At 59.0% G+C, this 22,084-nt stretch overlaps 2 protein-coding genes across 4 annotated transcripts in view; both read right to left on the bottom strand.

The window, feature by feature from the left end:
* The window catches only part of AHCYL1 (adenosylhomocysteinase like 1), a 28,826-nt gene extending 21,721 nt beyond the window's left edge, over positions 1-7,105 (bottom strand). For both annotated transcript variants that reach the window (XM_030965867.1, XM_030965868.1), the window contains exon 1: positions 6,900-7,105. In XM_030965867.1, coding sequence (XP_030821727.1) covers positions 6,900-7,004 — 105 coding nt within the window. In that variant the 5' untranslated portion in view covers positions 7,005-7,105. The remainder of the gene's footprint in view (positions 1-6,899) is intronic.
* A 4,589-nt stretch (positions 7,106-11,694) lies between these two features.
* On the bottom strand, positions 11,695-20,110 carry CSF1 (colony stimulating factor 1). 2 transcript variants are annotated; one of them, XM_030965754.1, is made up of 9 exons: positions 20,021-20,110; positions 18,636-18,764; positions 16,836-16,898; positions 16,379-16,558; positions 15,344-15,521; positions 13,737-14,515; positions 13,336-13,391; positions 13,186-13,253; positions 11,695-12,932 (listed from the first exon to the last, which is right to left on the bottom strand). In XM_030965754.1, the coding sequence occupies exons 1-8, from the start codon at positions 20,039-20,041 to the stop codon at positions 13,202-13,204; spliced, it is 1,458 nt and encodes a 485-aa protein (XP_030821614.1). In that variant the 5' UTR covers positions 20,042-20,110; the 3' UTR covers positions 11,695-12,932; positions 13,186-13,201. The 2 variants fall into 2 exon arrangements, with proteins under 2 accessions (XP_030821614.1, XP_030821612.1); XM_030965752.1 differs by having other exon boundaries at positions 13,201-13,253.
* Positions 20,111-22,084: the final 1,974 nt, after the last annotated feature.

The raw sequence follows: 22,084 nt of genomic DNA, 5'->3' as shown, positions 1-22,084 counted from the left end.
AACATCAGACTTGTGTCACAGCAAAGCCAACCTTTTCCTGCAAACAGGGCTGATTCCATGAAGCCCCTTTCTTTTAAAGAGGAAGGAGGGATGGAAGTGATTTCCTTGTGGAGATGGCAAGCTCAGAGAATATTTGGAGAAGGAGTTAGTTACTGTAGGAGACACTGTGCTGCCTGCAAGATGCTGACAGCTCCAAGGTCAACAGGGATCAGCCAGATGTTCTTGCTCCAAAACATGCCCAGGTTGGATGCAAAATTCTCCCCACAGTGCAGGAATGTGTGAAATCCGGAGCTCCCTGTTGGGAGGTGAAAGGAGGAGAGGCAGCAAACAGCAGACACAGGCTGAACCTCACCCTCATCTGGAAGGATGACACTAAAACATGAATTTCAGGAAGGCAAAGCCCCAAGGAGCCTCCTTTTCCAGGCTGCCCAATTTTTTTCTCACTGAAAAGGGCCAGAAGGAGTGATGCCCTCCACCCACGGCACACAGATAAAGCAGGCTCCAGCACTCCCACCCAAACCCTGGCTCCTGAGGCAGGCAGCTCCTCAGGCAGGCAGCAATGGGTGCTGCCAGGCAGCTCCAGCTCTGTGGGGGCAGCCAAAGGGAAGCTGCACCCTGCTCTGAGGGCTGCAGGAGCCTCACCCCAATTACAATGCAGCCTGTTCAAGGAGCTGGAACATCATGTCCTCGGCCACCTCAGTCCTTTGGCTGTCACCAACCTGAAGTAAACAGATTCTGCAGCAGCAATAAGCTCGTTACCAAGGCCACCGTATTGATCCCAAAGTGTAATTAAAATTCACAGTTCAAGCAGCCCAAGTCAACAGGGCAGTGAGGGCAGCTCCAAAAGGCAGGACTGGCCTCAGCTTCCACATCCTGCTGGCTCAGAGGCGCAGAACCCATGGGGAGAGCAGCTGCCAAAAAAACAGCCCAAATTCTTCCCTGTCAGAGTGGGGAGGACCTGGCACAGAGAAGTTGTGGCTGCCCCATCCCTGGAAGTGTCCAAGGCCAGGACAGGGCTTGGAGCAACCTGGGGTAGTGGAAGTTGTCCCTGGATAATGAGAATTTTAAACTTTCTGTGCTGAAATGCACAGACCTGCAAGAGAACACTGCATTTGACCTGAGGCTGTGGAGAGGGCTTCCAAAATTGATTAACAGCACTGGGATTAGGGGTGTGTAATGGCAGGGGTGGAACTGGGTGATCTTCAAGGTCCCTTCCAATCAAACCATTTCCAAACCAGCAGCTTCCTCTTTGGACCTTTGGGCCATCAACCAAGATGTGCCAGAGCACCCAAGGGTTAACCATGCCAGGGAAGCTTGCAGGGATGATGTGGGCAGAGAGGGATGGTGCAGAGTGGATTCCAGCACTGCTCAGGGTGCTCAAGCCCCTGGAATTATGCAGTGCCCTGGGAAGGGGCTCCACACAACCTGCTGAGGTGTCACCATGATGCTCCTCCTTGGTGGGGCTCCCTGACTCTTCTCCCAGCCCCTTACAGACTCAACTCCTGTTGAGTCTCACCGAGGCTCACTGTGGGAGAAGTTCTGGCACAAAGTCCTTCACACTGAGGGCTCTTGGGGCCACCAGCAGGTCCCAGGACAGTCACCTGCAATGTCACCACCGTGTGCTGAGTGAAGGTGAGCCAGAGGCCCCAGATAAGCAGCTCTGATCAAAGGGCTCAGCAGGAAACATAACTGAGCCCTCTGCAAATGTGACTGTCACCCACAGGAAACTCCTGCTGATAAAACCACAGCCAGGCACAAGCAAATCCCTCAGGCTGAGTGCTGAGGTTCCATACATTTCCTGCTCCACAATGTACCCACCAGTTCCTCAGAGGAGCAACACAGACAGGATCCCCACTTGCAAAGGATTAACTCCAACCTGACCTTGAAAACCTGATTTTCAGAGTGAAAAACCCCAGCCTCAACATCTAGGAGGGAGCACAGGAACTCATTCCAACATTTGCACAGGCTGGAAAGCACAGAGAAAACTGTTCCCAGAGAAAGTATTGTGGTAGGCCAGTCCCCAGCAGAAGATAACCTGGCATCTCAGGGAAGGTCAAAACAAAACACTGAGCTCCTGCTCCAGCTCTCTTCCCACACTCCAGACCTGGCAGTTCACATGGGAAGGGGGCTCCCAGGATGGGTGGTTTCCACCCCCACACCATTAAAAGATAACAGGAGATGCTTCTGAAGACTGGGAAGAATGGATATCCAACTCTTCTCCCATCTCCAAAGGGTTCACATAAGAGTGGAAACCCAGCCTCCTTCAGGGATGCAGGAAGAAAAGGGGAAAGCAAAAGCCACAGGTTCGGGCACATCATTTTGAAGATGGTTTGTACCCATCAAACCCCAAAAACCTCCTTTCTTCCCCCTCTCTGGTTCAACAATTCAATTAAGTGTCTTCTGGCCTTGCCCAGCGCTGGGGCACTGGCACAAGCCTCCCCATGGACATCAGGGACACCCTCCAAAACACCAAAACAATGGGAAGGTCCCAAGAGCAACTTAGAAAAAATTAGGATTCTATCATTTAACACAGCACCAGGAGTGACCTGGCTGTCCCAAGCCCTGGTAATTCACTCCAAACACCCCTGTGCTTTTTTCCTCACTTCTTAGGGTTTTCCTGTACCCCAGGAAAGGCCAAACCCTCTCAGGACATCCACAGAGGATGATGAGCTCATCTCAGCCCAAGCATCTCACTATGAGAAGGTAAAACTCAGAGCAAGGAACCAAAGAAGTGAAGATGTGGGCAAAGGAACAAGGAGAGCCAGGTGCACTGTGCCTGCAGAACAGCAGGACAGGAGGTGGTAGCCATGGCCCCAGACAGGCTCACAAAGGCACAAAGGATTTATGAGCAGCCACTCTAAGGAATTAAATTAAAGGGACAGGAAAAACGAATGGCTACAGGAGCTCTGTCAGGACAAACAAGGGCAGTCTCGTCCCCCTGACAGCCCCAAGGGGAAGGTATCACCCAGCCTGGCAAAGCTGCAGGCACCTGGGATAAGTCATGACAGAGCAAAGTGGGGCAGGAACAGGTCTTTGGGAACGGGCTGTGCAGGGCAGGGATGCAGGCGGCTGCAGCAAGGTCAGCGGTGCGCAGGCCACTGCAGACAGCAACAGCGGGAAGGATGCTCTGGAGAGCACACCCAGCCCTCCCCAGGGGCCAGCAGCTCCCCACAGGCCCCATCCCCCCCTCCCCAGCTTCTCCCTGCTCCATCTCTGCCACCCCCACAGCAGGCAGCAGCCGGCTGGCTGCCACCGCAAAGCTGCGGCGCTGTGCATTAGCATTCCCTGCCACGGGCGGGATCCCGCCGGAGCCGCAGCCGCCCCGATGCACCCACACCGGCTCCAGGGACACGGGGATGCCACCCCACTCACCTCCCCAGAACCACACCGGAGCCTTCAGCCCATCTCAGAGCCCAGCAATGCTGCAGGAGAAAGATCCGTCTGCAGCGTCCATCTGTCTGCCAGCAGCCAGGTGTGGAGGAGCCCAGCAGGCAGCGATGCCAGAGGGACAAGGACACAGCAGGGAGAGGTGGCAGACACGGACAGCACGTGCCAAGCCCCCTGCCCTGCCACAAGCACGGTGCCCCTCTCCGTGTCCTTCCCACTCCAGGGCACCCCAGCTTGGCTCGCTGGGAGTTTAAGGCTCCGCCGCCCGGCTGACGTGGATGGGGAAAGCGACGGCTGCCAAGGGCACCTGCAGTCTCCAGGGAGGCAGGAGAGCAGATGCCCAGACGCAGCAGTGATGGCACACAGGGATCTGGAGGAGCACAACCTGTCCTTGAGCTCTGCCATCGTCATCTCCACATCCATGCTCACTAAACTGGGTAAGCCACCAGCCTCAGCATTCCCAGTCCTCCCCAGCAACACCACAGCCGTGGCTGGAGATGGTGCTAAACTCAGCTTCGCTCACCTCTGCCTGCAAAGCACTCCTGGCCAAACCGGGGTCATTATGCTGACAAATCACCACAAACTGCAGTGAAAAGGGAGCTCTGGCAGAGCCAGGAAATCCCAGCTCTTGGGGGAAAATGTCCCTATTCCTCCTTTCACCTCTACTGAGCCAGCCTGGAGTTGATCGTTGAATCTCTTCATCTCTTACCCCCTGCTTGTTTCACTTTTTCACCTTAAGTCCCTGACAAGAGGAAACAGCAATGCCAGCGGCTGACTTCCAGCTCCAGATGACCCCAACAAGGAGACACCAACTTCTCCACATCACCCACGGGCCCAACGTGCTTGCAGCTGCATCCAAGATGCTCCTGCAGGTCCTGGGCTGGACGCTGTGGGCTCACACTGGCACTTTCCCCAAGCTCCAGCACAAGTTAAGGATCCTCTGAAAAGCCATTCACAGGGAGAGACAGAGCCTGCACTGAGCTTGGCCACATTCCCACCCTCCCCAACTCCAAACACCTCACACAAACTGCATCAGCAAAGTTCAAGGAGCCTGAAAACCCAGGAGGGATGTGCTTCAGCAGCACAGCACTATCTTGCCCACATCCATGCTGGTAAATCATCTCTCTCCACTATCTCCACTGGCCTCTGACCATGCCAGGAGGTCCAGGGCAGCTGGCACAAAAACCACTTTGACTTGCAGGGAATCAGAAGGGCGTTTTAATGGCTTAATTGCAATCCTGTTCTGAGACATCAGAGCTGGGGGCACTCAACAGCTTATCTCAGGAGAGCAATTCTCCCTTCCTTGGTCTTTCATCCTCCTGCCAAGGCCTCTGCCTTTCCCCAGCACTATTTGCAGGAACTAGCCAGGCAAGGAAAACAGGAGCCCGGAGCAATTTGTTCCCTGAGCTCAGCTCAGCTCGCTCCCATCTCTGATGTTATCAGCCTCAAATGTCGTGTGTCGCTCTGGGCACCTTCAATATCCTCACCCAGCCAGGAAAAGCTGCAGCAGCCACCGAGTCCAACCAAGGCTCCTCACGCTGCACAGCCAAGTCTGCAGCAGAAAATTCTGGGGATACAACATCTCATCCTCCTGAGAGGATGGCAAACTTGTCTCTGAGGATGCTCAATGGATTCTCTTTTACCACAGGTATTTTGGTTCCATGGGATGCTCCAGGATTAGCAGCCTGCTGTCCCCTTGGAGCAGCCTTGTGCTGTCTCTCTGACAGAGATGATGGTTATGAAAAGGTAAAAACAATCCCTGAGCTGGAACTGTGCTGAGCCACTGCTGGAAGACGCAGATCCCAGCCCCACATTCCTCTGCTCGTTCCTCCAGGCCATGTCCACAGCCCAGATAAACAGGGCCTAGTCTCCAACCCCTGCTCCCTGGGAGGGAAGACACCTCAAATCCAGCTGACCTTGCCCAAGGGTCAGACACCCCCCAATGCCACCCGTGGCCAGAGCAGGCAGGAGAGATCCCCCCAAAGAATGAGGATGTTCCCATTCTGACTGCTCCGCCTTCGCATCCACCGCTTCCAGGCGGCTGCAGCCCCGAGGAGAACACAATGTTCAGCTGCACAGATCTGTGCAGGGCCTGGAACATGGATCTGCCTCCCTGACAGCACTGGGAGTTCAGCACTGAGCCCAGAGCACAGGGACAGATCCCCAGGTCACTGGGGTCCTGCACCCTGCTGCAGTGGCAAGACCAGCACTTGCCCACCCTCGGTGCCATTTGAGCACCCCACAGGGTTGTGGGGCAGCACTGGGAGATCCCAGAGCTCCTGGGAGGCCTTCAGGTACGGACAGGGACTGAGGAGACTCGGCATCCTCCTCCTGGGCCCAAAGGTGCTCCCACCCACACCTCCAACAGAATCCCTGTCCCAAAAAACTCAACACTCTGAAATCTCTTGGCCACCCTCCTGAGTAACCCACAGCGGATTCCAGGTTGCTGCTTCTGCCTCTTCCCATATAACAGATCCCCCATGCTTTGTCCCCACCACAAAGCCCTGTCACCCCACAGTCCCACACAAGGGGCCCACCCTTCCTGTCCCCTTCCCGGGGTCACTGTCCCCTTGCACCCCTATGGCACAGCTGAGGCCCCTGCTCAGGCCCCAGCCCCCCAGAACTGCCCTGCAGGTACCGCTCCTCCCCTCAGCCCCATGCAGGCCAGGGCTGTACCCCAGTACAGATCCCTCTGTCCCCAGTACCCAAGCCCTTCCCTCCCACCCCAAACTGGGCCAGCAGCCCCCTGGCCAGTACCTGCCACCCCCAGACTGGCCCAGCCCCCTCACGGGTACCAGTCTCCCTCTTTGCCACTGAATGGGGACAAGCCCCGCTTCCCAGTCCTTGTCACACTGGATCAGTTCCAGCTTTCCCAGCACAATCCCCACCTGTGGGGCTGCTCCTCCCAGAGCCGGGTCACGGTCATGTCCTCCCCCAGCCGAGGGCTGCTCCCCGAACCGGAGGCTGCATCCCCCACCCCAAGCGGGGCTGGGCCCCCCGACCAGGGGCTACTGCCGCCCCTAGACCGGGGGGTTCTCACCCCTCAGCCGGGAGCTGTTCCCCCCGAACCATGGGTTGTTCTCTCCCCCAGAACCACGGGCTGCTCTCCCCCCAGAACCACGGGCTGCTCTCCCCCAGAACCACGGGCTGCTCTCCCTCCGAACCACGGGCTGCTCTCCCCCCGAACCATGGGCTGTTCTCCCTCCGAACCACGGGCTGTTCTCCCCCGAACCACGGGCTGTGCTCCCCCGAACCACGGGCTGTGCTCCCCCAGCACCACGGGCTGTGCTCCCCCAGCACCACGGGCTGTGCTCCCCCCGAACCATGGGCTGTGCTCCCCCCGCACCACGGGCTGTGCTCCCCAGCCGGGAGCTGCTCCCTGCTCCCACCACAGGCTGTGCCCCGCCAGCACCACGGGCTGCGCTCCCCCCGTAACCACGGGTCCTCCCCCCAGCACCACGGGGCTGTGCTCCCCAGACCACTGGGCTGTGATTCCCCGCTCCCCCCGCTACCTTCTTGGGTGCCTTGGTGACGGTGGCCATGAAGGAATATGTCTCGGCGTCCTCCACCTCCTTGGCCTGCTTCTCCTCGCCGCCGGCGGGCTCCGGCACCGACATCCTGATGCGGAGGGGAACGCGGAGCGGGCCGCGGCCGCCGGCGGGACGAAAGGGGACACGGTCCGGCGGGGCGGACGGGGTCCACCCCGGACGGGTCTGCTCCCGGTACGGCTCTGATTCCCGCTCCCCGCTCGGCTCGCTCGGCTCGCCTCGGCTACGGCTCGCAGATATTTTCGGCGTCTCCCTCCGCCCTCTTCTCGCGCCACAATTTCTCGGCTCGGCTCGGCTCGGTCCGGCCCGGCCGGTCCCTCACGCTCGCTGCGCTGCCGCCGGCGCGGTGCCTGCGGCGGGTCTGCGGCCGCCGCGCCAGGGGCGGGGCCTCGCGACGTCACTGCGCCGTGACGTCACCGCGCACCCACCGGGCTGCTGAGGCCGCGGGGAGCGGAAGAAGAAGCAGGCGAATCGGCGGACCAGATGTGTTGGGGCGTGGTCACGACACGTGGGCGTGGTCATTGTGTGAGGGCGTGGTCAAACTGGGGGCGTGGTCAAACTGGGGCGTGGAACCTCAGCGCCGGCCAAATCCCAATTAACCGCAATAATTACATAAATAAAATTATATAGAAATGTTTATATAGGCATTATATTTAAACATTAACGCTAATTAAATTAATTATTTAGACTAAATGAAATAATGATAAAGATTAATTTTATACATTCAATAGCAACCATATTAATTATATAAAAATGTGTAAAAATATGTTAATTTATTTAAAAATTATGTACATCATCTATGTTAACTTATAACTTATATACAAGTTATATATATGGTTAACATATAACCTTATATATGTTAATTTATTTATAAGTTATATACATTTACATTTGTGTTATCATAAAACTACAAAATTTGTATAAATTCATTTTATGCATATATATAATTTGCTTACATTTATATGTTGAATAACTGAATTATATACATTTAATTCATAAATTATATAAATTTATATACATAATTTTTCTCAATAAATACAGAAAGTAAATAATTATGTAAATTAATTGATTCATTAATTGGGAAATAAAAGCTGAAGCTGAAGAATGGGGATTTTCAGGGTAAAAAAATATTTGTGTTTGTTCAGAGGGAGGAAATAAAGTAGAAAGAAAAAACACAATTAATTAGGAAAACAAATAGTTTAAATAAAACATAGGTAAAAGTAAATTGGTGAAAAAATAAAATATCCAGAAGTGTGTCTGGTCTCAGACCTGTGTGTGCCCATCCCCAGGTGTGTGCCCATCCCTCTGTGTGTGTGTGTGTGTGCCCATCCCTGTGTGTGTGTGTGCCCACTCCAGGTGTGTGTGTGCCCACCCCAGGTGTGTGTGTGTGTGTGCCCATCCCAGGTGTGTGCCCATCCCTGTGTGTGTGCCCACCCCAGGTGTGTGTGTGCCCATCCCCAGATGTGTGTGTGTGCCCATCCCTGTGTGTGTGTGCCCACCCCAGGTGTGTGTGTGCCCATCCCCAGATGTGTGTGTGTGCCCATCCCTGTGTGTGTGTGCCCACCCCAGGTGTGTGTGTGCCCATCCCAGGTGTGTGTGTGTGTGTGTGCCCACCCCAGGTGTGTGTGTGTGTGTGCCCATCCCAGGTGTGTGCCCATCCCTGTGTGTGTGCCCATCCCAGGTGTGTGTGTGCCCATCCCAGGTGTGTGTGTGTGTGTGCCCATCCCAGGTGTGTGCCCATCCCTGTGTGTGTGCCCACCCCAGGTGTGTGTGTGTGTGTGCCCATCCCAGGTGTGTGCCCATCCCTGTGTGTGCCCATCCCAGGTGTGTGCCCATCCCTGTGTGTGTGCCCATCCCAGGTGTGTGCCCATCCCAGGTGTGTGTACCCATCCCAGGTGTGTGTGCCCATCCCAGGTGTGTGTGGGCTCTGCATTCCGGGGAGTTCACAACCAACCTGTGCCCGGTTCAGGGACACTGAGGGGCCCCATCCGCATCCCGGACCGCGGTCCCGGCTCCAGAGAGTCCCCCACACGGGCTCTGGGGACATTCCAGGACAGACTGACATGCGGGGGGGCCACCCCGACCCCATCCCCAAGCGCCCCCCAGGCAGCCGGGAGGGGTTAGGCCTGAGCCCTGCTCCTCCTTCACTTAAAATCCAAGCTGGGAAAACATCGGCGTGTGGGTTAAAACCCACGGGGGAAAGAGCAGATCACGGTTTTTAACCAAAATCACTTTGTCTGGCCGCAAAACGGCCTCTGGGCACCCAAATCCTGCAGCAGTTCCTGGGCCAAACCCCTGTCCCGGAGCCGCCGTGCCCCGGGCCCGCGGGGCCTTTCCGCCGCTCCTGCCCCGTCAGCAGCTCTGCGGTGGCGCTGCGGAGGCTGCCAGGGCGGGCAGAGCTCTCTGGGGGCTCCTGCCGGGGGTCTCAGCACAGCTGGGGGGGTCTCCGAGTTCTTGGGAGGTTTTGGAACAACAGGACGAGCCTGAGATGTCCCAGCCCTGCCAATGCCACAAGCAGCAGGGGTATGGGGGACCCCCAGGACCCCCGGTGACCACAGTCTGTGCCACTGCATGCCAGCCCATGCTTCAGGTCCTGGCTGATGCTTTCCCCTCCCACCATCCATCTTTTCCCCCAACCCTCTGTTCTCATCCCATCCAAGCTCCTTTTTGCAGTGCCAACACCCATTTGGGACCCCAGGGGGGACCCCCGGCATGGGGGGTTCCTTTCTACCCTCCCCTACGAGTGCTGAGGGACAGGGATGGAGCCCCGTGGGGTTCCTGAGTGAGAGCAGGTTTTGCCCCCAGATTGCAGGGGCTGGGGGTGGAAGGTGCCCGGGGCAGGGAATCCCATCCTGCCCCCCACACAGGCCGGTCACGGGGTGGGGAAAAAGCATCAGCTGGGAGCATGAGGAGCAGAGGGACCCTCCTGGCCTGAACCCGAGGGCAGGGAGGCAGAGTTCAGCTTTTTTCCTGCATTTTCCAGGTGCTTTTACAGCACACAGAGCAGCCAGAAAAAGCCTGGGGTGAGGGACTGTGGGGTGTAAGTACAGAGGGGCTGGGGACTCATGAAAAAATAAAAAATGCCAGGCAGCCTGGCATGCTCCCACCTCTGCCCCCCAGCTCTGCCAGAGCTTCAGGCTGTCATCATCCAGCTCCAGCCACCCTCTCCTGTGCTGCTGTGGAGCTGCCCAGAGCACCCTGGAGCACCCTGGAGCATCCTGGAGCACCCTGCAGCACCCTGCAGCACCCTGCAGCATCTTGCAGCACCCTGCAGCACCCTGCAGCATCCTGGAGCATCCTGCAGCACCCTGGAGCACCCTGGAGCATCCTGGAGCATCCTGCAGCATTCTGCAGCATCCTGGAGCACCCTGGAACACCCTGCAGCACCCTGCAGCATCTTGCAGCACCCTGCAGCACCCTGCAGCATCCTGCAGCATCTTGCAGCACCCTGCAGCACCCTGCAGCATCTTGCAGCACCCTGCAGCACCCTGCAGCACCCTGGAGCATCCTGCAGCACCCTGCAGCACCCTGGAGCATCCTGCAGCATCCTGCAGCACCCTGCAGCACCCTGGAGCATCCTGCAGCACCCTGGAGCATCCTGGAGCACCCTGGAGCACCCTGGGGCATCCTGGAGCACCCTGCAGCACCCTGGAGCATCCTGGAGCATCCTGCAGCACCCTGGAGCATCCTGCAGCATCCTGCAGCACCCTGGAGCAGGCCAGGGACTCGCTGCCCTCAGCACCCCCAAACCTGGGCACGGTGCCCACCCCTAAGAGCAGCCTCTGGCCTCAAACACCCCCCAAATGTGACCATAATGACCGTGGCACGGGTCCAGCAGGATATATATAGGTCCCACTTCCCTGGGAAGGGGATGTGGACCTGGGAAACCCCGGCCTGCTGCTGGGGAGAGGAAGGGCTGGGCTGAGTCAGCTCGCCTCGAGGAATCCTGATTGTCAGCAAACAAGGGCAGCAGCTCAGCCCTGGCACTCGCAGAACGCTCCCAAATCCCCTCCTGCCCGTGCCACCCCCCTGGATGAGCGATGGGGGTGTTCACCCTGCACACCCCACGGGCTGGTGGGGACCCAGGGTGGTGGGGGAGCCCCCTGGCATCCCCCTGGAGATGCTGGATGTGTGCAGGGGGAGCAGGACGTGGGGCTCCCCTGCTCCTGGAAAGAAGGAAGGGAAGCAGGGGGAGCAGCAGGAGGGGAGGAAATGCCTCTTCCAGGACTGTCACTCGAGGCAAAGTGCTCCAGGAAACTTTGCCTCAAGTGTGTTTGCTTTAAACAGCTGCTTCCCAACCGTTCACACAGATTTTGGGGGGCCCCCAGCAGCAGAGTCGGTGCCTGGAGGTCTCAGCAATGCCAGCAGAGCTGGGGCAGGAAGGGCAGATGAATCCCTCTGCCCTCATTCCAGTGGCCATGAACTCCCACATGCATCCACAGGGAAGCAGGTCAGGGTAACAACAAAACCAGGAGTCAGCCCCAGTCACCCCCTCAGGGACCCCAGGGCTGAGACAGCTCAGTCCCCCCTTGCATCCCACACTCACACCAACCTACACCTCTCTGTTTATTAATAATATTAAATATACAAGTTGTTTTCCATTATTTTCTTTAAATAGACTTTTAAATGCCTTTGTATAAAATATTTCAGGATTTCATTGTATAAAAAAAAAAAACCAAAAAAAACAAACCCATCCCAAAACCAACAAAAAGCCCCAACCAAACATCAACAACAACAACAACAAAAAAAAAAAGGCAAAATAAATCCAACATGGGTAAAGGCAAGTTTTCTCCCCCAGGAGCAGCTCCTCCACAGTGTAAACTGGTGACTTACACCACCAGGAGTTTGGCCCCAGACTTCCTGCTGCATCAGGGCTTTTATCCTGATTTACACCAGTCCCTCGCCCAGGAACCCCCTCCTTCTGCCAGTCATAAATACACACACATATTTATATATTTATATATATAAAACCCCAAATTAATAATGATGCTTTCTTTAAAAACAGTCGGGTTTGTCCATATTTTCATCCTTCATATAAAAATAATGCTTGAAACTCCCAGAGCAGCGCGGGCCACGCTTCATCCGGGGCTGGAGGGAGCCGTTGGATTTTGGGGCATCTCCAGGGCTGGTGTGTCCCAAACCTGGCTCTTCCCAAAGCCCAGGAGTGGGGCTGTGCCAAGAAGCCCCCGGGTGCCCAGCTGGGGCAGCTCCAGCTCTTACACCCATGTGGATCCCATCTTTCCCAGCCCCATTCCCTTCTCCAAAGCGCAGTCACCAAAGAAATGGAATCCCAGCGAGGCCAGCTCGTGGTGAGGACCCTGTGAGGGGCACACGGCCCCTCCAGAACACTTGTGCAGGATAAAGACTTTCATCCACTCTACTAAAAAATAAAAAATAAGCCCTAACAACAGGAGCCAAGGGGATGGTGCCAAGGGTCACCCCAAACCCAGCCCTGTGCAGGGACAGGTGGGCTTTAAATATTCACAGTGTGAGGGTTTGAGTTGCAAGTCAGGGCTGGGGGTCTCAGGACTGGCCCCCCCAGAATTCAGGATGCTCCAGTTGAAGCCTCAGGAAAGGCAGGGTGAAGGGGGGCGATGGGTGCTGCTCCAAACCCACTCTGCTGGGATGGGAGAAGAGCCAGAGGACTTGGGGAGCCGATCCCTTCCATCTTCATCCAGCTCTGGCCGTGTCCAAGTGGGATCAGCTTCCATCACCCACATCCAGCACTCCATGGTCCTGCTCAGCACCGCAGCATCACGCCAGCCTGCAGGCATGGCTGCAGCCCTTCGCTTCCTGGTGCCCAGGGGTCCCACTCAGGGCACATCCCCCCATCCTTCTGTCCCTGCCAGGGAGTTCTTTGCAGTCTCTGGCCACGGGCACGGGGCAAGGGCAGAGGGAGTGTCAGCATCACGGTGGGATCGCGGCGAGGCCGGCGCGTGCCAACCCTCCTTCCGTCCGCATCCGTCCCCCGAGCAGCTTCACATCCTGCCTGGGGCCCTGGGAAAAGGAGGAGAGAGATGAGCGGGAGCTGGGGCTCTGCCAGGGAGGGCAGCGTGGGGAGAAACACACGAAAACCACAGGAAAAAAATACTATGTATATTAAGAAAGTGCCAGTAATGGATTAACGAGCTGCGAAACCACATGCTGGCAGCGCTGGGGCGCAGACCTGCTCCTGTCCGTGTCTTCCCACCCAGAATTTCCCTGCCCATGGCCAAGGTCAGCACCAATGGGGACACAAGATTGTCCTCACCCAGCCCCTGATCACCTCAGAGATCCTGAGTCTCCAGCTCTGAACATTCCCTTGCTCCCTGCAGCGCCCTGTGACAGAAAGATGGGGGGGTTTAGAGCAGGGTTGCCCAGGGTGGGGGTCCCCAAAGCCCCCCATGAAGGTCACACCCACCTCCTCTCCGGCTCCTCGGGGTCGCAGCCTCCATCCTCGAGCGGCCGCTGCAGGACCTGTGTGGAGGGAGGGAAATGAGCCCCGGGGAAGGGGAGGAGGCTGCAGCGGCAGGGTGGCAAATCTCCCAAATAACATCCTCCCACCACGTTCAACACCACCAATTAATTGTCCCCCAGTCTCAAAATTATGGGGGAAATGGGGCTCAACCCACACTGGCCAAGAGACAAGTGGGGAAACTGAGGCAGGAGAGAATCTTGGTGCCCAGGCAGAGACAAGGTAGGGTCTTACCCCAAAAATTATGGGGAAAATGGGGCTTAACCCACACTGGCCAAGAGACAAGTGGGGAAACTGAGGCAGGAGAGAATCTCGGTGCCCGGGGAGGAGACGAGGAGGGGTCTTACCCTGGATTTATACTTGTAGAAGAGCAGCCCTCCCGTGGCCAGCAGGACGGCCACCACACTGGCCACCGTAATGTAGATGAGGGGCTCCTGGCGGCCCTCCCTGGCGGGCGGCTCCTTCCTGCGCTGCTCTGCGCCCAGAACAAAGCCAGAATCAAAGCTGGGCCCGGCCCCGCCGCCATCCTCGGGGCCCCGCAGCCGGCTGAGCCCCCAGCCCCACGGCCTGGCCCTGGCGCTGCCCGGGGCTCGCAGCTCCGGGGCCATCCTGGAGAAGCGGAGCTGTGTGACCGCGGCCGCGGCACGGATCCGGGCTGCGCCGGGCGATGCTGTCGGAGGGCTGGTCCTGAGCCCGCCGCGCTGCTCCGGGAGGATGGAGCCTCCCCGCTGCTGGCCTGGATCCTGCGGCAGGTGGCCGGTGCCCCACTCCACCAGCTCTCCATCCCCACGGAGGACAGGGATGTTGCCCAGCGCCAGGCTCAGCGTCCCGGCCGGATCCTGGAGGGCTTCGGCACTGCTGCCTGGAGCTGTCTGCTTCATCCCGGGGGCCAGCGCTGTGTCACCTAGCCCGGCAGCCGGGACCTCCTCGGTCCCTGAGCCCCCGTCCGTGCTACTGGGGGGCTGAGATGGGGCCTCTAAGTCAGCGAGGGTGGCATGGAGGAGGTTGGAAGGGACCCGGGTGCTAGCGGGTGCCGCGTCCCTGCCAGTGGCAGCAGAGAGGGAGGGCTGGGTGGCAGAAGGGAGGGCAGGGGACAGGCAATTGCAGTCAGGATCTGTCCCCACACCTGAAAGAAGGAGAGAGAAGAGACAGCCGTGGGGTCACCAGCCTCCAAGAGGGGCACAGGCAGCAGATCTGAGGTCGGGGGCGCTGTCCCCGTCCCTCCCCGCAGCCCCGGGCAGGCAGGTCAAACAGCCTCTCAAAAAATGGGAGAGCCAGGGAGGGGCAGGGAGCAGGCAGGAGCAGCGTGAGGGGGACAAGCAGCGGGTGGGATGAAGCAAACCCGAGTCACCGGCTCCCCTGAGCTGATGGCAGTGGGTTATTCACAACTTGCAGGAGCCAGAGAGCCACGCTTAAGGTCCCCACGGCACAAGGACGTGGCACAGCTCCGACACGGGCTGACAGTGGGACATCTCCTCCATGCAAACACAGCACGGGCGCTCGCGGAAGCGCGGATGGCAACACAGGGCTCCTCCACCCCGGCAGCAACACTCGCCCCGAAGGCTTGGCCAGGGGAAACTGAGGCACGAGGCAGCTGAAGTGACACAGCCAAGGTCATGCAGCGTGTTGGTGGCACAGCAGTCCCTCCGTTTCTCTGTGTTATGCTCCACCCGGCATCGGGGCTTTGAGACAGAGCCCGATGCCTCCTTGGTCCCCCTCACATCTCTCCCTTGCCTTGCTTCCAGCAGGATTTAGCCCAAATCCCACCTTCAAATGGCCGCCAGCCCCTTGTCCCCTGACACTGATGCAGAGCTCACTGATGCAGGAAAGGTGCCAAGGCGGACACGTGCCACACCCACAGACACACGACTCTTAAGGTGCTCCATGCAGGCGAGCCCAAGCCCCCCAGACTGGCACAGGTTTTCTGGGCAGAGGCCAAGCCTTGGCATCTCACCTGGTGAGGATCCAGCCTTCTTGGGTCCCAGGCACACCCTGCGGTAAACGTGGCTGCAGTCCTTCGCAAAAGTCTCCTGTTCCTGCAGCAGACGCTTGATGTCCTGGAAGAAATCCTTCACCAGCACCAGCATCTCATAGGGGGACGTGGTGAACTCCTTGAAGCACATCTGTGAGAGCTGGAGGAAGCACCAGGCTCAGCATCAGCTCCATGACCGCCCAGTGTCACCCCCACAGATACCACAGTGCTCCCAAGGCAGGACTTGCTGGTTCCTCGTGGCTCCTTGTCCATGCACACGCCAGCTCTGCTCTGCTCCACAGCCCTGCCACACACCCACCCCAGGGCACTCTGCACATCCCATTGCACCCCAGGACACTCTGCACATCCCATTGCACCTCAGAATGCTCTGCACATCCCATCGCACCCCAGACACTCCACTCTGCTCATCCCATTGCACCCCAGGACCCTCCACTCTGCTCATCCCATTGCACCCCAGGACACTCTGCTCATCCTATTGCACCCCAAAATGCTCTGGATATTCCACTTCACCCCAGGACACTCTGAACATCCCATTGCACCTCAGGACACTCTGCACATCCCATTGTACCCCAAAATGCTCTGCACATCCCATTGCGCCCCAGGACACTCTACATACCCCATTGCAACCCAAGATGCCCTGGATATTCCACTTCACCCCAGGACACTCTGAACATCCCATTTCACCCCAGAATGCTCTGAACACCCCACTTCACCCCAGGACACTCTGCACATCCCGTTGTACCTCAAAATGCTCTGCTAATCCCATTTCACCCCAGGACACTCTGCACATCCCATTGCACCCCAAGATGCTCTGCACACCCCATTTCACCCTTGGACACTCTGGACATCCTATTTCACCCCAGGATCCTCTGGACATCCCATTGCACCCCAAAATGCTCTGCACACCCCATTGCACCCCAGGATGCTCTGAACATCCCGTTTCACCCCAGGATGAGGACCCAGGCCCAAAGCCCCACCAGGCTGGGGTCACTGTACCATTCTCTCCTCGTCATCCTCCTCCCTGATGCAGGGGTCCACGTTGTTATCGATTCTTTTGTACATGTCACGCACAGTCTTCATCTTCTTGGCGTTGGATGAGTTCTCCTTGAACTCTGTTCTGTCCAGGATCTTGCCCATCAGGGGAAAAGCAGCTTTCACATAGCAGGTGGAGTCGTTCTGCAAGGACACGGGGACAAAAAGTGACAGTGGTGACCGGATGGGCGTCCCACTCTGCCTGGGGAAACTGAGGCACAGAGGCACCGAAGGCCTTTCTACAATCCCACAAGGTTCCCAAAGTGGGACTTGGAAGCCACCTGGCCTAGCAGGATGGGTCCCTCCTGGGCTGTCTCCTGCAAAGGGAGATGAGAGGGGAGAGTGGGGATCTGGGGACCCCCACCATGCCCCAGCCCGCCCTAATTCCTGTCCCCTACTGTCCCCAGCAAGAACCACTCACCAACTGCATCTTGTCAATGAACATGAAGGAGACCCTGCCCGGGTGCTGCATCTGGGTGTCAGCCTGGAAGGACAAAGCAGGATGTCACCCACATCCCCAGGGACAGCACTGAGCCCCAGATATGCCATGGTCTGGGCATGGGGTGCCTGAGACCCCCAGATCCACAGGGCTAGGAGGACTTTGCTCCCATTCCTGCTTCATCCCGTCCCACACTCCTCCTCACACATCCCTAAGGTTGATGTAGTGGCAGGAATGAGCTCAGGATTCCTGCTCCCATCAGGATGTTGCACTCCCCAATTCACAGACCTTCTCCTGCCTTTCCCTGCCTGCTCCCACCCCGCCTCTCTTCCTCCTCCTCCTCCTCCTCCTCCTCCTCCTCCTCCTCCTCTTCCTGCCAGCGCCACAGCAGAGCCCAGCCCTGCTTAATTCTCCTCGGTTCTCTCCCGCGCCACTCTCTCCTCTAAATCCAGGCTGCAAAAGAGCATCCTGCGGTGCAGGAGGTGGCCGTGACACCAGGGTCACACATTCTCCGGGATCACACAGCGCCGGGGTCCCACACGCAGCGCTGCCGGCCGCCCATGCCACGACCCTTTCCAACGGGAGGAAAAACCCACCCGAACCAAACGCTCTCCCTCCGGGCTGCCATCCCAGGCTGGGAGGGCGAGGGCTGGCAGAATTGCCGGCCGGCAATTCTCCTCCTAGGCTGGGATGCCGTCCCGGAAACAATTGCTCCATTATCCTGCAGGCGCTGCAGCGAGGGCCAGCTCCTCCATCGGCGAGGAGAGGGCTGCAATCCCCAGCAGGAAAACCACATCTTCCATTCAAACCTGCTCCGTCCCCTTTCTCCCACAGCCGCGGACCCAGTTTTAATCCCTGGGCGGAGAGCAAAGGCTCCGGGGATGTGCTGAGCAGGGAGGGCTCGGGCAGAGGAAGCCGAGCTCGCCCGGACCAGAGGCTCCTGGCCCCGCAGCTCGGTGTTAAAGAGGAAGAGGTGAAGCGAGCCCGGACACGGCGGTTACACCGAGCTCGGAGAGCTCTCGGGGACTCGGAGGCGCCGCTCCCGTCCCTCGCCCGCACACCCCTCTTGCTGCAGGCAGAATTTAATCTGCGACAACCCTGCAAATCCCTGCGTGCCCCCGATTCCCGCTTCTCCCCTGAACATCCGCGTGATTCCCCGCTCGGAGGTGAGCCAAGGGCCACGGAGACAGAGATAGGGCCCCGGCAGCTGGATCCGCTGGGGCAGGGCTGGCCGTGCTGCGGGGCGGCTGCCAGCACCCAGAGCTGCCCACGGGCTGGGCGGGATGACGGCCCCATCGCCCAGCCCGGCCGGGCCCCCCTCGCTGCCTGCCACCCACCCACAGCCCCGTTGCCAGCCCAGCTTCCAGGCAAGCAGCTGGACTCAGGAATGCAGCCGGATTCCTCTGCTTAACCCCTGCGCAGCCGCCCAAAAAAGCACAGCAGCCCGCAGCGCCGGCCCCTCCGCTGCTTCCCCCGCGCCCCTGCACCCACCCAGCCTCGCTCCTGTCCCCTTCCCGGGCTCGCTCCTGCTTCCATCTCCTCTCCTTCCTCCTGGCGTCACTTTTCCACGGCCACCCTTGATAGAGGCATGACATCTGTCACCCTCCGGTGCCCACTTGTCCCTCATGCCCAGGGATGCTCAGCTCCTGGGTACCATCACTTCACTAGGGCAGCTGAAAATCGCCCCATTTCCGTATTTCAGCACTAAAATAGAGCTGCTTTGTGCCCGTCTGGCCCCAAATGAGCCCCCATCGCACGGCACAGCCCCGGCAGGGCACTCACCAGCTCCTCCAGCTCGGCCAGGTGCCTCTCGGTGATGATCTGCTCGCAGTAGCTGTTCTGCTCCGTCTCATGGATGCGGAGCAGGAGGAGGAGGAGGGACGGCAGCAGGGAGCAGCGGAGCAGGCACACCTGAGCACGACACGGGAAGAGTTTGAAGCAAGGATCACCCACACACACGCCAAGCCCCCTGCCCCTCTCCACCACCCCGCAGCGTGACCACCTCTGTGGTAGCCGGGACTTGGCCACGGTCCAGCAGGATAATCCCACTGTGGTCCTCCAACCCCGCGCCTATCCCCATCCTGCTATTTTTAGGAGCTCCAGGTCAGCAGGGAATTTCCCAAGGCCCGGTGACACAAGGCTGGATGTGGCTCTTGGCCACCTCCACATTCCTGATCCAGCCCCTCTCCCCTCTCCCGCACCATTTCTCCGTCTCTCCTGCAAATCTCCTCCTCCGCCCTGGCTCTCCAGAGCCCATCTGACACACTGACCCACCCATCCCCAAAAATCCTCTTCCCACCCTCCAGACCCCCCCAGCTGCACCCGCCGGGCTCTTTCCATGCAGCAGCTCTGGCCTGGTCCCAAATTTCCCTCCCAATCCCCCTGCAAAGAAGCGGGGAGGCCCCGATCCGTGGCGGGACCCCGGTGAGAAGCGGGGCTTGTCCCAGCGCCAAGACTCCCGAGGAGGGGGTGGCGGGGACCCTGGGGTGGGGGCGCACCCCCGCCTCCCGGGGCACCGGCAGGGACAGGGTGCCTGGGTGATGGGTGGGGGGAATTTCCCTTGAATGATGGCCAGGAATCCTCCCCTCTTGTGAAACTCCAACATGCCGCCCGGGCCACCGCCGAGATGTGGCCACGGCTGAACGGAGCCTCACCCCGCCGGGAACGGGGCTGGGGACGGGGCTGGAGCCGGGAACGGGGCTGGGGACGGGGCTGGAGCCGGGAACGGGGCTGGGAACCGGGCTAGAGCCGGGAACGGGGCTGGGGACGGGCTGGGGGTTGGAGCCTCATCGCGCAGGTCCGGGAATGGAGCCGGGACTGCAGCATCCCCCCGCCGGGGACGGGGCTGGGGCCGGGGACCGGCCGGGGCTGAAGCCGGGGCCTCCCCACTCCGGGTCCGGGAATCGTGACCGGGCTGGAGGCAGGAACCGAGAACCGGGATTCGGGAAGCGGGGCTGGAGCCGCGGCTTTACCCCGCGGGTCCGGGGCTGCCACCGCCAACCGAGACGGGGCTGGAGCATCTCCCGCCGGGAGCCGGGACCCCCGGAGGAGGGGACCCGCCGCGGGGGCAGGGGACACCGGGGGCCGCCGCTCCCGCACAGGTGGCAGCGGGCGCCGGGTTAAGGGGGGTTCTCCGCGGCCGCGGGGAGCGGGAGGGGCCGCCGTACCTTGGCTCCGAGGCGGGGCATGGGGGCTGCCGTGGGACCGGGGCCGGGCGGAGCGGGCGAGACGGCGGCAGCGGCGGGGCCGAGCGGGGCCGGGCTGAGCCGCCGCCGCGGCCGCGCTCCCCTTTATAGCGCCGCGGCAGCATGTGGTTTCTGAGAAAGCATTGGCGAGCCGCCAGGCCCCGCGGAGCCCGGGCCGGGCCAGCACCGGGAGGGCACCGAGCGGCACCGGCCGGCACTGCTGGGTCCCATCGGCACCGCTCGGGTCCCAGCAGAACCGCTCAGGTCCGATCGGAACCGCGCGGGTCGGGCTGGATCCGATCGGAACCGCTCGGGTCGTTCAGGCGGTTGGACTCGTCACCGCTGGGCTCGGATTGGCGCCGTTCGGGTCGGGCTGGAGCCGCCCGGTCACGATGGGATGGGCTCGGATTTCCCGGAATCGGATCGGCTCGGCCCGAGGCACCGCGTGTGTGAGCCCCCGTTATCACAAACACACGCGGTGGGCTCACCTGGGCGCACACACACACATCTGCACAGATGTGCCAGGGACAGACACCAGCCTGGATGGCCACGGTCAGCCTGGGCACCGGCAGCCGTGGCACACGTGTGTAAATACACACACAGCTGTGCATGCATGCACACGGAACGTGCACGTGTGCTCACACACCCCCTGTATGTGTATGGTCACCCCTGGGCACTTGTGAACGTGTGAACATACACACAACACCCCTGGATGGGCAGGGACACCCCTCAGAGCACACACAGACACACACACAGAGTTCTGGGCCTTGCACGTGTGTGTGCTTGCTCATCCCTGGGCACACACACACACACACGCAGGACACACACACACAGACACACAGACAGACATACAGACAGACACACAGACACACACACACATATATGTACATATGATGGACACCCATCAGAACGTGCAGGGATGGATGCATCAGCAAGAGTGTGCACGGACAGATCCATGAGCATTGATCAGCCCACGTGAGCACAGATCCATCTGCATGGATGGACACACACGTGTACAAGCAGATGCATTTGTAGGGATGTGCATGGACAGACAGCTGCATACGTGTGCATGATAGATCTGCATGGACATGGACAAATCCCTGCGCATGGATGGGTCCACAGGAGCATAGACAGATCTGGGGGCATGGATGGGTCCACACATGCATGGACAGATCCACGTGTGCATGGACAGATCCATGATCCATGATCTATGTTTGGATGGAGAGATCCCTGTGTGCATGGACGGATCCATGTGTGCATGGAGAGATCCCTGTGTGCATGGACAGATCCATGATCTGTGTTTGGATGGAGAGATCCCTGCATGCATGGACAGATCCATGTGTGCATGGGTGGATCCATGTTTGCATGGACAGATCTATGTTTGCATGTAGAGATCCATGTTGGCATGGACAAATCCATGTGTACATGCATAAATCCATGTTTACATGGATAAATCCATGTTGGCAGGGGCAGATCCATGTGTGCATGGACAGATCCGTGTTTGCATGGAGAGATCCATGTGTGTATGGACAGATCCATGTGTGCATGGACAGATCCATGTGTGCATGGATGGATCCGTGTTTGCATGGACAGATCCATGTGTGCATGGATGGATCCACATGTACATGGACAGATTCGTGTTTGCATGGACAGATCCATGTGTGCATGGAGAAATCCATGTGTACATGGACAGATCCACGTGTGCATGGATGGATCCGTGTTTGCATGGACAGATCCACGTGTGCATGGCTGGGTCCATTCGAGCTCAGATGGATCCCCATGTGCACAACCAGATCCATTTGCACAGGTGCAGGTGGATCCCTGGGTAGATCCGTGCACAGGGATCTGAGAGGGGCTGGATCTGGGGCCAGCAGAGCCCCACCACAAGCCCCATTCCCAGCTCTGGGGTTTTCCTCTTCGCTGCCTGTTTATTTCCAGGCGACTGGGAGTGATTAGTGGCCACGAGGTGATCCATGGCAGTGCCAAGCACTCTGACTGACAGGAAAGCGAAAGCAAACTGCTCTACACACACACACACAGAGGGAT

This window comes from Camarhynchus parvulus, chromosome 26 (assembly GCF_901933205.1).
Source record: "Camarhynchus parvulus chromosome 26, STF_HiC, whole genome shotgun sequence".
Lineage (NCBI taxonomy): Eukaryota > Metazoa > Chordata > Aves > Passeriformes > Thraupidae > Camarhynchus > Camarhynchus parvulus.
Note: the sequence above shows the minus strand (reverse complement) of the source record. Positions and strands in the feature narration are given on the sequence as shown.